Source organism: Dendropsophus ebraccatus, chromosome 7 (assembly GCF_027789765.1).
Source record: "Dendropsophus ebraccatus isolate aDenEbr1 chromosome 7, aDenEbr1.pat, whole genome shotgun sequence".
Taxonomy (NCBI): domain Eukaryota; kingdom Metazoa; phylum Chordata; class Amphibia; order Anura; family Hylidae; genus Dendropsophus; species Dendropsophus ebraccatus.
In genome coordinates this window covers 59957074-59974777 of record NC_091460.1, presented here as the reverse complement: position 1 = coordinate 59974777, position 17704 = coordinate 59957074, and the positions used below count along the sequence as shown (strand labels likewise).

General features: G+C 42.3%; 1 protein-coding gene across 3 annotated transcripts in view; it reads right to left on the bottom strand.

The window, feature by feature from the left end:
* NIPAL1 (NIPA like domain containing 1) overlaps nucleotides 1-17704 on the bottom strand; it is a 30054-nt gene that overhangs the window by 11591 nt on the left and 759 nt on the right. For 2 of the 3 annotated variants that reach the window (XM_069977591.1, XM_069977593.1), the window contains exon 2: nucleotides 2918-3190. In XM_069977591.1, the coding sequence (XP_069833692.1) occupies nucleotides 2918-3190 (273 nt within the window). Of the gene's footprint in view, nucleotides 1-2917; nucleotides 3191-11138; nucleotides 11214-17704 lie in introns of those variants that run through there. The other variant, XM_069977592.1, reaches the window with a different exon arrangement.

Sequence of the window (17704 nt, the reverse complement as noted above, 5' to 3'; positions counted from 1 at the left end):
CAACAGCAGCAGTTCTGACAGTGAGTGATTATTGTCAGCGTGTCTGTCAGGCTGCTTGAAGTTGTACGATAGAGGGTGGACTGTGTAAGAGAAAGCACAGAGCCCCCCACCCTCTGATGCTGATGTTTGATTGTACAGTATGTTTATACCTTTTTGCCAATAACTGTGCCCCCTCCCCCTGCAGCATGATTGTATTTCTCTTTCATCTCTCCCCTAAGCAGCCACATACAGTACATGTACCCCACCTGTGCAGCCCCATACAGTACATGTATCCCACCTGTGCAGCCACATACAGTACATGTATTCCACCTGTGCAGCCACATACAGTACATGTATTCCACCTGTGCAGCCACATACAGTACATGAATCCCACCTGTGCCCCCCTCCCCCCTGCAGCATGGTTTTGTATTATTTCATCTCCCCCTAGGCAGTCACATACAGTACATGTATCCCACCTTTGCCCCAGCAGTGATTAAGGGTCCACCTGTTCTATCCCCTATTAGTGCTGTTCTGGGGTCACTTCCACACTCTGAGCTATATATTCTCATCCCCTACACAGCATCTAGTGTACAATGCACCTAGGACCCACCAAGTACAAGTGCAAACACTCCAAGTCCCAGCATTTACTCCAGTTTGCACTCCTCAGGATATGTTGGAAGTTGTAGTGCAAATGAGCAGACATTTCAAGGGGTTGTCCTCTTGGAAACTACAACTCCCAGCATTCTCTGAGAGCTTCATAAGTGTAGGGCATTCTGAGAGTTGTTATTGTTATTCTGGGAGTTGTGGTCACACATACATCAGTCCAAGATGGGACAAGGTCAGCATGTCGCTTCTGACAGGTTTTTCATTTGAGTGCCCCCCATGATCAGTTCTATTGGTGGGCTACAGGTACCCCAGTCCCACACTGGGGCCTGCACAGACTGCAGTACAGTCCTTTAGTGGGCCCTGGCAACTGTGCCGCGCTGTAGGGCCCTCCCGAGAAACCAGGACACATGTACCGGATACCTAGGTGTACATATGTGTGCGCCTTCAAGGCAGAAAGGTGGAGAAATGAATAGGTTATGGGGGCCCAAACACATTTTTTTGCACAGGGGCCCTTTGCAGTCTGTGTCCGCCCCTGCTACAAAGATACAATTGTGCCAATTATGTAGCCATAATTATAGCCATTCATGAGCCTTGAATGCCTTTCTAAGACCTTGGAATTACAGCAGATACTGCACATAACTTTCCATGCTTGTCATAAGCTTCCTAATATCAATGCTCTGGAGGCCTCTGTCCAATCGATTTTACATGCTCAGCTATTTTTATTAGTGTGTAAAGCTGAACTTTATTCCTAGAAATCCATGACCTCCTCAAATGTCTAGTTGCTAAAGATCAGAAAATATCATTTCATAATGATAAAAGATAAGACAGCCATCTCTAAACCAACCGGAAACAGTCTTCTAAAGGCCTGTGACCTCAACCAGATAGTTTTTTTTTTTAAAGTCTTGAAGCAGTGTTCATTCGCTTTCATAGATGGCCCCATATTGGGATGTCTAAAAGGACCCTTAGTTAATACTAAGGTAATACATTTAAGTGAGCAACAAAGCCCAACCCTGAATTTATGCATATAGAGATTAGAGATGAGCAATCAGGCCGAGGTTCGGGTTCGTATGAACCTGAACTCTCGGCTTCTGATTCCCGCTGTCTGCCCGCTCTGTAGAGAGGACCTTGAGGACCGTCCGGAAAACTGGGATACACCCATAGCCATAGGCTGGATCCCAGTTGTGTAGGAGGTCCTCAGGCTGTAACCACCCACTGCACGGAGCGGGCAGACAGTGGGAATCAGAAGACGAGAGTTCAGGTTCATACGAACCCGAACCTCGGCCGATTCGCTCATCTCTAATAGAGATAACCTATAGATTGTTCCATGCCCATCCACAATATTTTTGCTGTGCTATGCTGGAACACAATATTACCCTAAAATTATGGTCATTGTAACTCTATGAACTCCTTATAAAGTGATTTATAAGATGTGTATGCCTAGCTCTACCCTATTATATACCATAATATGCTACAGTATAGCCCAGTCATTCCTAGTACACAGTGTGCAAAGTATGGGAACAACCAAAATATTTAATCTCTTGTTCTCCCCAAAATATCTATATCTATAAAATCTACATAAAAGAAGGGTAGCATAGCATTAGTGGTCTGTTCCTCTACGTTCGTAGCTAATGGTAAGGTGTCTATAGGCTACTGTAACTACCTAATGGGAAGAAAATAAGGCCTGTATCTGAATGCTCCAAATTTGGAATTTAGCTATACATTTCCTAAAGTAAAATAAAGTAATGGACTAATGGTTACTTATAACTGGAAGACAGGGTTTATTTCAAGACTCTATATTAAAGGGATTCCAGGCAATAGAAATATAAACGGTTGTACTGCACGTCACTACTAGTTCCTGATTGCTGGTGCCATCTCTTCCACACTGGCACTGCCCTCTCATCCAGTCACTGGCTACAGCAAAGTCTTGCCTCAGCCAGTCAGTGGCTATATGTGGAGTTTTTGCAGGAATGAAATGTCACCAGCAGACACAAGGAAGCTGTGACAAGTAGCAGGGATCGGGAGCATAGGAGCAGCAGCTGAGGGAGGGGACATAGGGAGAGGTGAGTCTACCTTCTTTTCTATTCCTATATCATTTATTTTTTTGTTCTGTCTGGACCAACCCTTTAATAACTTGACAATGGAATGCTAATGAAAAGGTATAACTTTTACTATTAAAGGAACAATAAAGGCCAGCCTGTCACATAGTCCTGTAACCTGATGAAAGAGCTATCTCTGAGCCACTTCCAATGCTTATGATATTTTCCAATTACATGCTAATGTCAGAAACCCCGAGCTTATCTTATCATGAACAAACATGTATTATTTTCCATACCTGCTCTGGTGACTCCTTTGTCAGCCAATCGTAAAAGGCCTTTCTTTTTCATAATAAAACTGGACCCAATAAATAAACTGGAGCTTATTGCCAGCAATAAACCAATATAGAGGTTGTATTTGTTCCTAAATGTAGCAATGCTGAGGTTGGTCTCATTGTCAGACTGGCTTATGTTCTGCAGGTGGATGAAGGATGATGGGCTCTGTGATGTGTTCATGATCTGACACCATGCCTGGGAACCACTGTGATGACACAAAAGAGGTAACACAGCTCCTAGAATGGGGAAAAAAACAACAAAACTGGTCAGGTTCTAAGCACTACTAATATTAAACATTACACTGTAAGAAGAGCTGATGCTGTAACAAACTTTAAGCAATTCTACCCAGGAGTGGACTTTGATGGTACATGGTATACCAAATAGGCGAGTTCTGATAAGGGCTTATGTACTATACAAGAACATGCAGTTGCCGTGTGTTTGTTGGATAGAGCAGCCCCCCAGCACCATGCAAAGAGTGGGTGGCAGGAAATAACCATCAGACCCTTTGACAACGTACCAATAGAAGCATTTAGTTGTTATGCTGAGGGTGAGCTGGCACTTGTTGTTCCACATAATAGCCAGCTTGGGTCATGGTAGCTAGAATGGCATTACTGGTCCAGAGGGCACTTTCCCTGCACACATGGCACCTGGCCACCTGATGTTATGCCAGTGCAGGTATAGCCAATACATGATGAGTAGAAAGGGTCCAGGACTAGTTCTTGAGATGTTACTGTCACTGAGGAGACCAGAGAAGTCACACCACTTGCTTCCTGGTTGTAGAAGTGGTTTAAACCAAATTTGAGCTCCACAGTCTGCTAAGAGGTCCTTGAAATTAGTACCCTCTCTCTTCTACATATGCCCAAGCAGGCAGGGGCGGATTAACTTTACCATAGGCCCTGGGCTGTTCACCAATCCTGGGCCCCCCCACCCCACTGTAACTATGGCAGCAGTAGCATGGGGTTCATAGTACAGGATAGATAATGTCATGATGCCCTGAATTGTGCAAAATTGCAGTAGAAAAGCAGCGATTTTTTTGCAAATCATGGCAGAAATGTAGCCAGTAGACATTTCACCACTAAAAGTATCAGTCTTTTAGGGTGGCCATGGGCCCCCCAGGAGCTGAGGGCCCCGGGTTACCGCCCAAAACTGACCTATTATAATCCGCTACTGCCCTGAAGTCTCCTTCAGGTGCTGCACCCTATGCTATAGAGTAACAGCTTTAAATAGACCCATATTGGTTGTCATTGTACTTCCATCAGAACAGCACCAAGCCAGAATCTTCTGTTCTGTTAAACACACACACACACACACACACACACACACACACACGTATATAATACCAAGCCAGCTCAGGTATCTTTCATACATTCTTCAGTACATACCGCTAAGCTTACAACAAACAAGTGATAGAACAGGTCCCCGTTAGGATTAGCCATGACGAAAAATGAAATACTGTGCAGATGACTCAGCCCGAACCATATCTTATGCCAGAATTAAAAGTAAGTGACACTGTGATAAATCACTTGTAAATTGCTTCCAATCTAACAACAAGAACAAGAAGTCTGAATCCAGCTAGAAGCGACATTATCTGGCAACAGCAGCCATATTCATCTATAAAAGTTTTTACCGCTTTATTTCTTTTACACTGACATTGTTTACATACTTCATGAGCTTTTTGAGTTTTGTATGTAGTTTTTAAAGTCAATGTCAGGATAAATCTCAAAGAGATTGTCTGGGGAAAAAGTAAACTGTGTATACTGCCTTCCTGATGCATAAAGGAACACACAAGCCCTACTTATCCCCCTTTGCTCCTGCTGTGCAATCTTCCGGTCCTGGCTGTGTTTCTGGCCTCCGCTGACATCTTGTTCCCTGCTCAGACAATAGGGTGGCAGAATGCACAGTTCAAGTTTTCCCCAGACAACCTCTTTAAGGATGGTTTCCTGTTTTTATTAGCCATTTTTAGAGTTTAATATTCTTTTATATATACTAATAAATTATATGTAAAGTATAAAAATAATAAACAGTAAAAAATTATTAATCTGAATTTAATAGCAGTTTAATAATGCAGTTTTCTAGCGAGGAATAAATTGGAGAGGGGGAAAGTATGTAGAAAAGAATATACTTCTCCTTGAATCAATTCCTAGTTTTAGCTGCCTAGTCTGGAGAACCTCTCAATGAATAGATGCCTTGGGCTATGTTCTCACAGCGGGATTTTAGCATGAAATGACGCTGTCTATTGATAATGGTGGCCGCAAATATTGACCAGGATCTTTATTTGAAACATCATAAAAAGACGTCCGCCTTTTGACATTAAATGACGGCCCATTCCGGTAGTGGGAAAACAGCTTTGTGGCCTCTATCACTATCACCATAGATACTTTGAAGACTAAAAAATTGTGGATCTGTAGTCTGCATTTTGGATTTTGAGATCGGCAAGAAAATTCTGTGTTGAATCCATACTGCATTTGTATTTACGGATCTGCCATTAAAGTATACCTAAATGAAAATGGACTGCTTGAAATTATGTCACAACCAAAGGATTAAAAAGGAAATGATCCGCAAATATGGAAAGTATATGGATGGAATCTGTATAACAAAGCCTAAAAAATGATTTACTGTAACTTTAGTGTAAAATCAGAAACACACAATGGTACAGTATAATTTCTATGGGGTTTGCATTGAAACATAGAGGATTGTTGGTAGCAAAAGACCACCTGGTCCATCTAGTCTGCTCAGATAGTATTATCCTAGGATTAATGTGAAGGTAGATAGAGCTAGTCTGCACTGCTACAACGTTAACCCCTACTGGACAAGGCAGAGCGTAGATGTGTCTTGCATGGAAACAACGGGGTGCTCAGCAGAAAAGGTAAATACAGTGCAGTATGCGGGAGAAATTCAAGCACTCACCGTTGTTATCTTCCAAGTCTTTATTACGTAGAGATCATAGCAGGGAGGGGATGGTGGATCCCTGCTATGATCTCTACGTAATAAAGACTTGGAAGATAACAACAGTGAGTGCTTGAATTTCTCCCGCATACTGCATTATCCTAGGATTGCTCCAGTATATGTTTATGCCCCTGCATTTCAGTTTGTACTACTTGAAACTAAATGTTATAGAGTCATGTGCATGGGTCTAACTAGAGAATTATCACTATGTACAAACTACAGTATGTAGTCAGAGTCGAATTACAAACTAAGCTTCATTTACACATAGAATTTTGGTCAGTAATGTATATGGTCAGTACAAGCCAAAACCAGGAATGGAACCAACACAAGGTACAAGTCTTTCTATTATAGGTTTTCTGGGTGCCAATTCCACTCCTGGTTTTGGCTAATACTGGCCAAACACTACCCAAGCACTGGCCAAGTCTCGGAAGTAGTGGCCAGAGCTTTTAGTGGGGGACCTAAAGAGTCCACAAGAGGACCTCAGGGGAAAGGAGATAAGTAAGAAATGCTAGAGTAAAATGTGCCAAATGTAATTCGAGGCCTATGCCTCTTCATACATTTGCTACCCATTTGGCTGTCCATGAACCTATGAAACAAAATCTTCTCCAGTAATAATTCACAACAATTTCTGGAGTAAGGGTCCTTTAAGAAGTGTAAACTTTGACCGTCCGCAGCCACAAGCGAGCGCCATCAGCGACATCTGTGCTTGCTTGCAGTGCCTTTATAAGGCACAATTAATCAAATAGCCAGGATGCACAAATAATCCCTGTATCGTTCGTGCGGCCATTTAAATACATTACTATCGGACGCACGTCGACTGTTCACACAGAGATGTGCGGACGATAAACAATGATTTATAGGGCTGCATAAAAGACGCGTTTTCCCACTGATCGCTGATACTTTTACGCTGGCTAATTGTCAGCAGAACAAGCATTTCTAGCAATGCTCCTTGCTGATAATTGGTCTGTGTAAAAGGGCCTAAGTTATTGTTAATTTTAGGCCAAACTCAGACCAATGTTTCATCTTGATATTATTTCTGACAATGAATGTTATTTCAGAAGCTGTACAGAGGTCAGTGACCAGTGTGTGAATATCCCGCACAGTATGTTTGTTGTCCTTTAATGTTACAGTGTTATTTATGAGCATAATGTGTCATCATATGTGCTCTAAGTAATGATCAAAGTACAGAAACCAGTCATTTAGCAATAAGCCTGGAAAATAGAGATGGAAAGTGTGATTGAACTGCTCACATATCATAGGCGGCTCACAGCAATGTGGTCTAGTCTGGGGAAAAATTGTGCACAGAATGCAAATAGGGAAAATGCAAACACATTTCTAGACATGTGGGTGAGTGACTTATCCGACCAGTTAAAAATATACAGTCTGGGCATATCACTGATAGAAACATAGGAATAGGCATCACATGGTCCATCTAGTCTGCCCTCACAATATTTCCTTTATATTTTTAATATTTTTTATTTCATTATATTTTATTTCCTATTATTTTATTTGATTTATGTGGTCCTTACTGAAGTAGCATTGTTTGTCATTTTACATCTCTGCATTTCAGATGCCCTTAGATTTATTTTATCTGTTGAGCTAACTGCTTGCTTCTAAGTTGTATTTTTATAAAATCATTTCGTGGTGTATATCCCCGTGATCCCCATATATCCATGAGATATCCCCGTCTGAAGCCCGGCGCACGCACTGCTGAGATAAGTCCGACGCCCAAAGAGAATGAATGAAGCCGTCATTCTCTATGGGCGTGGGACTAACCTCAGCAGCGCGCACGCCGGGCTTCAGACGGGGATATCTCCACCCCGGGACCATCTCCAGGAGCGGGAATTGGCAAGATGGGTTAAGTATCCGGGGCTCTAGCAGGGGGTCGGACGGCCTTCACCCCGGCACGGGGGGTGACAGGTTCCCTTTAAAAGAAAGCGGTCACTATATTTTTCTGCCCAGTATAACATAGCATTGCAGTAGGAGTCACAAGTATTTACAAAGGACTGCCAGCCCCCTCCTTGTGTCAGTGTTGGCACATAGATCTGCCCACCCGGCCAATCACTGACTGAGACCAGATACCACTGTGGCCATTGATTGGCTGAGCAGGCAGGTCCTTGTACTGACACTGCCACAGCTCCTCTGATCATTCATATAATACACTGAAATATTTCTATTTTACACTGACAGCCATTCTAAGGCTTCTAGCTACCACAGTACCACATGAAATGACAGAGGGGCCCACCTCCCTTTGTATAACCACTTAGATGCCACTAACAGCATAGACAAACCTATCTGAATGGACTCCCCCCTCCCCTGATTTATCAAGGCGTAAACAATGGCAGACATCTACACCTGCAGGTCCCGCTGGCTTTAGTAAGAGGTGTTACTTAGTAAAGCCAGTGGAGTTATTGGGGGCCTTACAAGTATCGTCTCAACAGCCTCTGACCTATGTGAAGACAAAAAGGAACATGAGTCTAAATGTTTGGTGGGAATGAATCGGTATATAGGTTTTCTGAAGGAAAGTCTTTTCTGTTTAGAATACAGTGATGTTGTCCAATGAGATTTTAGTCTTGAAACAGCAATGTTAGGCTAGGTTCACACTGCGTTTTCAGCATCCGTTTAACGGATCCGTTTTTTTTAATGTCCAGAAAAATAGGGTCAGCAACGTTTTTTGGTCCGTTTTGGTCCGCCAAAAAAAACGGATCCATTTTTTTTATAATGGAAGTCAATGGAAAAACGGATGCACACAAATGAATCCGTTTTTTGCAATCCGTTTTTCATGCGTTTTTTGCAAAAAACGGATGCGTTAAACGGATGCTGAAAACGCAGTGTGAACCTAGCCTTATTGCTATTTCTGGCTCTCTGGAAATTTCTAAGAAGGACCTACTTAGAACTTTTCTCTATGCATTTTTGCTGACCATTCCTAGATGCCGGAAGGTTATGGGGCCCCCCCTTTCAATGTGTTTATAGAATGCCTTAATATATCCACTGATTTGAGGACCCTACTGCAATGCTCTGTGACCTCAGAGAGATTTGCATTTGTACATGTATACAGAGGTTTCTCTTCTGCAGACATAGATTAGAAGCAATGTCCCTGGACTCTCATTATAATGTGTCCGCTAGTCCTTTATCTTTTCTCCATCATTGCTCCTATATTACTGCTCATCCCACTTCCCTTCTTCCCTACCTTTGCGTATTTTGATTCTTCTCACCCGCCTCCATTACCTGTTCTAGCCTGTTTCTTTGCTTGTTTGTCTGGTGAGAGTTTATAATTGAACAATATTTTATTTGAAAATATTTTCTTATATCACTGCATTTGTTACTTTACAAAAGAGGAAATAATTATCAAATAAACATATAACTAAAGGCCCTATTACGCAAAGGGATTGATTATCAGCCATACCTGGGTGATTATTGGCCATTACAGGCAATAATCACTTTGTGTAATAATAGACAATCATAAGCCAACATGCACGATGATGGCTGATTGGTGTGTTTTAATGTCTTTCAACATGTTGAAAGACTAACGATCCGGATAGCAACGTTCTGCTGCCATCACTACGTGTAACAGGAGCGTCAGCAGCAGACCATCACCATCTTCTATAGGCTGCCCAGATGATATAATGATCGCCCTGGCATGCCCCCCTCTGCCCTTACCTGCTCACTGTCGGCGCCCACTTGCTCCCACTGATCGCCCTGTATGGTAGGGGTTTAAAAAATGTCTGTAAACAATACTATTCAAGTGAAGTAAGCTGTAATAGCATTTGGCTATGGACTAGCAGGGTACTTGTGTGACTTCCATTCAAACTTCTGTATATTGCAGTATGCAGTGAGGAGAAACAGGGGGCTCAAGACCCCTAGAGATCAAATACCTTATAATAAACTACCAGTTGTTCTTCTGCATGTGATATTCTTAAAAATTTACTATAACCCATATACTATATACCCATTTACTATAACAGAAAATATGGCTAAATCTTCAAAAATTTCAGAATAGGATATTTTTTTTCCCGAAATGATACAGCAAAAAGTGCAGCCCTACAGTTAGCTACAGGGTTGATCTCTACAACTTTTAAACTAAGCGGATGAAAGAATTCTCTGCACATCTATAGTAGCCTAATCTGGGAAGTGAGTGATTTGTTCTTCATAATGAGATTTTCTTTCGTCAAGATAAGAAACTATGGCCTGGATTATGGGAGATTAATAAATGTCATCTGGGGAAAAAGTCACAATACTTGACTATCTGTCAGGTGTCACAGAGAGAAATAGAGTGACATGGACAGTGGACCCTAGGCTCAGCCCACTGGCCCTGCCTACTTGCGGCGGCCTTTTCTAAACAGCAGTGAGTAACTGGGCAATGGTCCCTGGCCTAAATAGGTGTAACAAATAATGCAGTCAACAAATCGTCAGCGCAGTACAAAAATGTAATCCAAAATCAACGTCCAGAAGGTATAGGTCAGGGCTGACAGCAAACAAGAATAGTCAGAGAACAAGGTAAGGTCAGAGTAACAAGATAAATAGCAAAAGTGGAAGCAGGCAACAGACAAGCTCAAAATCCGGCAAGGAAAATACAGGCTGGGGGTGTTATTTAGGAGGCCAGGGGTCTGATCCAGGATGTAATTGGACCATCCCCCTCATCTCCAACCAGAGGCATAACTACCACTGTAGCAGCCATAGCGGGTGATTTGTCGCCCGTCACGTCAGGGGGCTCGGTTGCCTGCTCCTGCAACGCCCTCAGAGCTGTCACTATTTGCAGCACTAGGTGGCCTAGCGAGCCTTCCAGGTTCTGCAAATGTCCCTGTAACCGAAAGCATTCCTGACGAGCACTAGCAGTTATATAGTTATGACTATGCTTAAAGGCTTAGTGGTCAATCGGGAAGGGAAAGGGGGCCTAATCAAAAGTTTTCTATGGTACCTAGCCATCTCTAGTTACGCCCCTGTCTCCAACCACAGACACCTGACAACAAAACACATCGAAGGAAGGAAGGAAGACATGCCAGTCACAGAAAGAACCAAAACAAAGTTTAACCGTGAAGTGGCCAGAAGGAACCTAGCAGGTGAAGTTGGTTGTGCCCATGAAACAATAAAGTAAGGAGACAGAATAAACCAGTGTTTAGACTAACACATAATAAAATAAACAAGCACAAAATAAAACTAAAAGCATAATCACAGTTGTGCTATGACCCGAGGAACGTGCCGAGGACCCAACAGGTACAGTCCTTACACTATCCTTACTTATAAACCTGCCAAGTCTTGCGATTTCAGTCTGTCTGTAAAGCACAGCATTTTCAGGATGGTGCCGGACTGCTCTCTCATCTATCTGTATCAACAAAAGAATATAAATGGTGACTCTAAAAACTGTGATGATGAGGAGCAGTAAGGATTATTTTAAAATGTTATAATTTTTGTGCCATTTTCTTTCTTTTGACAGGCAAAGACCTTTAGACGGGTCCTATTTCTGGTGTGCTTAAGGTTTTAAACAGCTTATAACTACCTAAATGTCCACATGGAACATCAGTTCAAGAAATTTTAGTCTGTGGTTCCTTTTAGAACAGCTGATCCATACCCTGATACGAGCACTGATCCTGTACTCATTTACATGGCTTGATTATTGTGCATCATTGTCAGATGCATATCCTGTTTGGCCCACTAAGGACCCTTTAACACAGGCCAATGCTGGAAACGCTCATAATAAGCCGAGGAGTGGGAGAACGCCTGCTTGTTGCCAGGCAGGACATGCATTCTACTACCAGAGAGGAGAGAACACCCGTTTCCAGAGCTAGTGACCAAACCTAGTTATGCGTGGCTAGACCTAACTTCAGGGTAGCCAGAGATAAGGGAGCAACCCTCCTTGCCTATGCTGTGGATCCCTTTTTCAGGACAGCCACCCGCTAAAGAAGGGGAGGAAAATAAGACTGGTCCCCAGTAGAACACAGTGCAAGATAACCACTCTCTACTGAATTTCACTCGGCTAAGTAAGAAGGAAACTACTAGCCAGCTACCCCCAGAGACAGAGTCCTGGGACTCATACTACCAATAAGGACAGGAAACTGACACTGAGAGGCAGAAGGCGGTCAGATAAGATAATTAAGACTTATCTATACATAAGCACGAGGAGTTCTTCAAGTTACCACACACTTCACCACATCTCATCACAAGGACTGTACTAATTAGGCAAAAGGCCCTCCTGTCCGGTCCCTGACACTTCCTTCTGTTCTGTTTTCTTATCTACAAGTTACCGTTGTTGTTATCGATTTTTGCAATAAGTACTCATGCACTATTGTTTTGTATTGCAATGAAGATGGATTTTAGTAAAGTTAAATACTGTTTAAAGTGGGACTCAAAGTGTCATCTTTGCCGCCGCACCTGCAACTACACTCTGCACCTCAGTTCTACTTAAGATCAAGTTACCATGTGTCCGAGAGTGGGTGTTACCATTCCTTGCTATTGTGGCAAGTAGCCCCCAAAACACCAGAGCCCACCAGCAGGTTCAATACCAGTCCCAGCAACCTGGGCCATGGCACAAGCATGCACCAATCTCGCTGATCAGTGCTCGTCTTCTTCCATCGATGGTCCGATATCAGGCTGTCCTAAAGGACCCTTAAAATAATTTTTAGCTCTTAAAAACAAAAAGATTATTTGTTAAAGAGGCTTTATCCATTCATCAGATGATTGCTGGGCTTATTTCCCATGGTGATTATGTTCCTATTCAGACAATAATCACCCTGTGTAATAGGGCCCTAACGTGTGGGATGTAACATCTGATCTGAGTGTTCCTGTACACACGGACAGAATCACTGCAAAGTAGAGTAAGGGTCCTATTCCACGGGCCGAGGAGGGCCCAATCAACAATGTAAACGAGCGGCGATCTGCTAGATCGCCGCTCGTTTACTGGGCCTATTCCACGGCGCGATGATCGCTGCCCTTGCAGCAGCAGTAATACATTACCTTTCCAGGCTTCTCGCGCTGTCTTCATCCCCGGGTCCTGCGCGCTCTATCTTCTGAATGGCCGGTCAGCTGACAGGCCACACTCAGCCAATCACAGGCCGCGGCGGTCCCGGCCTGTGATTGGCTGAGCGCTCCGTCAGCTGACCAGCAATTCAGAAGATAGAGCGCGTGGGACCCTGGGATGAAGACAGAGCGAGAAGCCTGGAAAGGTAATGTATTACTGCTGCTGCTGCTGTCAAATCGTCAGTCGCCCGCCGCGCACCGCTATTCAACCGTAGCGATGCGCGGTGGGGGAACGATGATTTTAGGTCTGGCCCTAAATGACACGATCATCGGCTGATCGTTCTCTTTATTTCACCGAACGATTATCGTCCGAATCGGGCCAAATGGGGCCGATCCGGCCGATTATCATTACTGTGGAATAGGGCCCTAAGGCATTGCTCAAGTGTCATTAAAAAGTACGAGAAAGACAGATCTCTAACAACATAACATCGCTGTTAAACTACATACAATTTAGCAATGTCATTATGCCCTTAAGTTAAAGAGGAAAAGAATGTTGTGATGCTAAAGCCAAAGCAACATTGGCTTCCATGGGTTCACAATATAAGATGTTGTCAACAATTACTTAAAACTACAGATGAGTGAATGAACACCTCCTGGGCTGCCAACGGCAGGGGAAAGAACAGGTAGGGGCACGGGCCCTGGAGGGTTCTAGTACTGGCAGAGGGAGGCTCCTTGTGATACCGGTGTGCTACTCCACAAAGATTTGAGATGTTTTATAGGACAGGGTTTCTGATGCCAAGGAAAAGGTAAATGAGTGCCAACCTCAATAGTCAGGCCTCCTTTAATGAGACTTCACAAGGCATTATCAGTCGTGCAGTTCTTGCCTGTAATAGGGCACCAAGGAGACTGCCTTGTCAGGTGGAGAAGGAATTATACTACTAGATGAAGCTTATGCTGATTTTATACAAGGCAGGTTTTTTTTTTAAACTGCCATTGCAACTTTTAGGCAATAATGAAGTGGATTCAAAGTAAAATAAAGGCTATGTTCACACAAAGTCAAAAATATTGAAAAGGCGGCCGATTTTCAATAAAGAAAACCGTCCGTTTTTGCAGCGATTTAACTGACTACAATGACAATGCATTGAAGTCAATGAGAAGACGGATGTCCAATGCACACAGTGTATTGAATTACGGACATTTTTTGCCGCTGACGTCAAAATCACTATTTTCGTACGTCTTTTGCAAACAGCGGACGTTTTTTATTAGTAGTTCACACACAGTTTTCCTTTTCTCACCGTTCTTTCTCTGTTTTTACTATTAAATTCAATGGACTTTTCAATTAAGCCGCACCCAAAGTTCAATTAGTAATCTCAAACTAAAATAATGTACAAATACCAGTCATTGCAAGGGGAGGCCAGGCTGCTAAATGACGTTCATTATTTTAGACTCAAAATAACATGTTATTTTAAACGGAGCTGAAAAAACGTTGTGTGAACATAGCCAAAGGAAGCACTTATATGTCTCCAACCTGGCGAATCAACTCCTGGCCTTGGCTAAAAAGCTGCAGTGTTAGCTTTCCAAAGAACTAGCTGGGCCAAGGGGAACCTGGCATGGCCTAGGAGATGGATCATGGTGATTGGCAAATGTTGATCCAATGCTGGGAGATAGCAACAATAAGCTTATATAAGGAGGAGTCCTGTGCCATGTAGCTGGACTCGACTGCTGTAAGTCTACACATCAAGCTGGTCCCTCTGCAGGGTGGAGAGGAGAACCTGATACCATAGATATTCTGGGGGAGATTTATCAAACTGTTGTAAAGTAGAATTGTCTTAGTTGCCCCTAGCAACCAATCAGATTCCACCTTTCAAAGAATCTATGGAATGAAAAGTGAAATCTGATTGGTTGCTAGGGGCAACTAAGACAATTCTACTTTACACCATGTGTGATAAATCTCCCCCACTGTGTTTTCTTTCTGGTATTTGTCCAATTGAGCTCTCTATAGGACTTGAAAACCAGCAGAAAAATGCATGTTGCAATAGTAACAAAATACAAGAAAAGCCACCAAAAGACTTCTAAGACTTCATGAAATTTAAGGTGTTTATTACAAGTGAAAAGAAGAAAGAAGTGTATGTGGGGGGAGAGAGGGCTGCTTATAGTAATATAGATCTATGTGTGTGTGCATTTGTGCATTTCTCTGTATATGTAGGGTGCAGAGGTCATGTGCCCCAGGACATGGTGCACTTATCTCAAACACAAAGGTGGTTTAGATTTCTAAACTTTGGTATGTTTTTTTTATACCTTAAGCAACACATGGGGTGATGGTGGTGAGCTTGGCTTCATGTCTTAACATATGAAAACGCAAATCTTTTACCCTGCCCTGAAACTAAACTTTGTACAGATACTCTAGTAAAGGTCAGGTGAGCACATATTACCACTAGTCATGACTGCTGTATGGAGCTGGGACTGTGTGTGTACACATTACATATGAGGACAGACAGTTTTCTTCTGTACTGATGTCAGAGTTTCCTTGTGCAGCTTGAATGGCCCCTCCTAGTCATCCATATCTGACACTGAGCTCACCTGTAACCACCTGTAACCACACACACACCATGTACAGGACAGGATGATGTCACCACCAGGGGAAAGCACGCATACAGGTTTGTCACCTCACCTTTGTTACCACACAGTACATCATCCCATAGACAGGAAGCAACCTCATGTATAACTTATTTACAGCAATTCCCAATGCAATGAATCCTTCAACAACGTCATTCATCAGTCACAGTACACTGACGTGAACACTAGAAATCATGCAAGAAAAGAAATGATGGATATCGAATATTAGCTTGATCTCATGCTTACATATCACATTAATAATTGTACTTAAAGGGAATGTAGTATCCATGTTTTTTAATGATTAAAAACAGGTGCTAAAATTTATTTTTTTTGTTTTTTTTCCCTAATGTGTTTCTATTTTCCGATTGTAATTTATTTATTATATATTTTTGGTACATTATTATGGGGGCTGCTGTCCTGCCTGAGCTGTTGTAACAGCGAATAGAGATATGCCACTAAACGTGCCCAGAAGCCTTTCCCATTCATCTAAATGGGACAGATACTTTCTATTGTGATTCCAGTCCATGAAGCTTGCGGTAGACAGGATGTGTCCCATTTAGATGAATGGGAAAGGCTTCTGGGCACGTTTAGTGGCCTTTAGGCCATGTTCACAATGTTCACCTAAAAAAATTAAACTATCAGACATTATTTGATACTCAAAAGAACGGCCGTTGTTTTCAGTCTTCAATGATTTACATTAAAGTCTATGGAAACAACGGCTGTTAGTTAAGGCCGTTTTTTCAGTGTACTACTGTGGTCCATTGAAATTCATGGAAAATTTGTCATCAGTGCACACATGGTACAGAAAATGGCTGTAATTGAGTCTGGGCATAATAATAAAATAGCCCAAAAATTTCCCCAATTTACATACTGGATTCTACAGTGAAGCACAAGTTTTCTGACAAAGAACTTCATACGCAGTTGATAAGTTGTTGCTAACTACAAATACATATTAATCCAGTAAGTCCCTGACTATTGGGGAAATTGAAATACAGGCAAAGGCTATGTTCACCCAACGTCAAAAATAGAGAAAAGGCGGCCGATTTAGCTATTTAAAAAAATGACAGTTTTTGCGGCGATTTAACTGACTGCAATGGCAATGCATTGAAGTCAATGGGAAGACGGACGTCCAATGCACACAATGTATTGAATGACGGACGTTTTTACTGCGGACGACAAAATAATAAACATGATCATTATTTTCGGACGTCTTTTGCAAACAGCGGACGTTTTCTATGAGCTGTTCACACAGTTTTTCTTTTGTCACTGTTCTCTCCGTTTTTACTATTAAATTCAATGGACTTTTCAATTAAGGCACATCCAAAGGCCAATTAGTAACCCAAACTAGAATAATGTCATTGCACTAAGGGGAGGCTAGACAGCTAAATGACGTCCGTTATTTTAGACTCAAAATGACTGATGTCATTTTAAATGGAGCTGAAAAAACGTTGTGTGAACATAGCCAAAGTGTTAAAACTATGTTCACTTGTGCATCTGAGGCTCCATTGGGGGTTCTGTCGCCTTACTTGTGGCTTCAGTGTAATTTTCTGTTAAATAGGTTTTCTGCTTCCTTCCGGACACTGAAGAATGCACTTTAAGCTAATGTCCATTTTAACAGGGTTTAAACACAGTAGATTGTGTAAGGGATAGGGACCCTTGGCTCTCCAGCTGTTGCAAAATGACAACTCCCATCATGCCTGGTCAGCCAAAGCTAAAGCAAAAGCTTAGGCTGTCCAGGCATAATGGGAGTTGCAGTTTGGCAAAAGCTGGAGAGCCAAGGGTCCCTTTTCCTGTTACTTATACTAATATTCTGTAGATTACATAATGTTTTGCGGGTTACTATCAGATGTATTCAGATCAACACACTCCATTAGCAATGCATACTTTACACAGGACATCTGCAGTGCACATTAGATGTTGGGACACTACAACACCAAGCAGACATAGGATTAGGTTTATCATTTTAGAACACGTAAAAAAGAAACAGGTTGCATGGCTATGAATACAAACAAACATACATTGTATCTCACTGCATAAATGAAGACACACACACACCACACATTGTATCTGGAAGGGTTATATAAAGTGACAGTCGCAGAGCAGGAGTTGTAGAGAAACTAGAGAAACCACAAAGGCAAAAACAAATGAACAGTGTATCACTCTGTATCACTACAACTCCCATCATTAAAGGACTAAATAAGGTTCAGGAGGGAAGTGTTTTTAGTAAAAAAAAC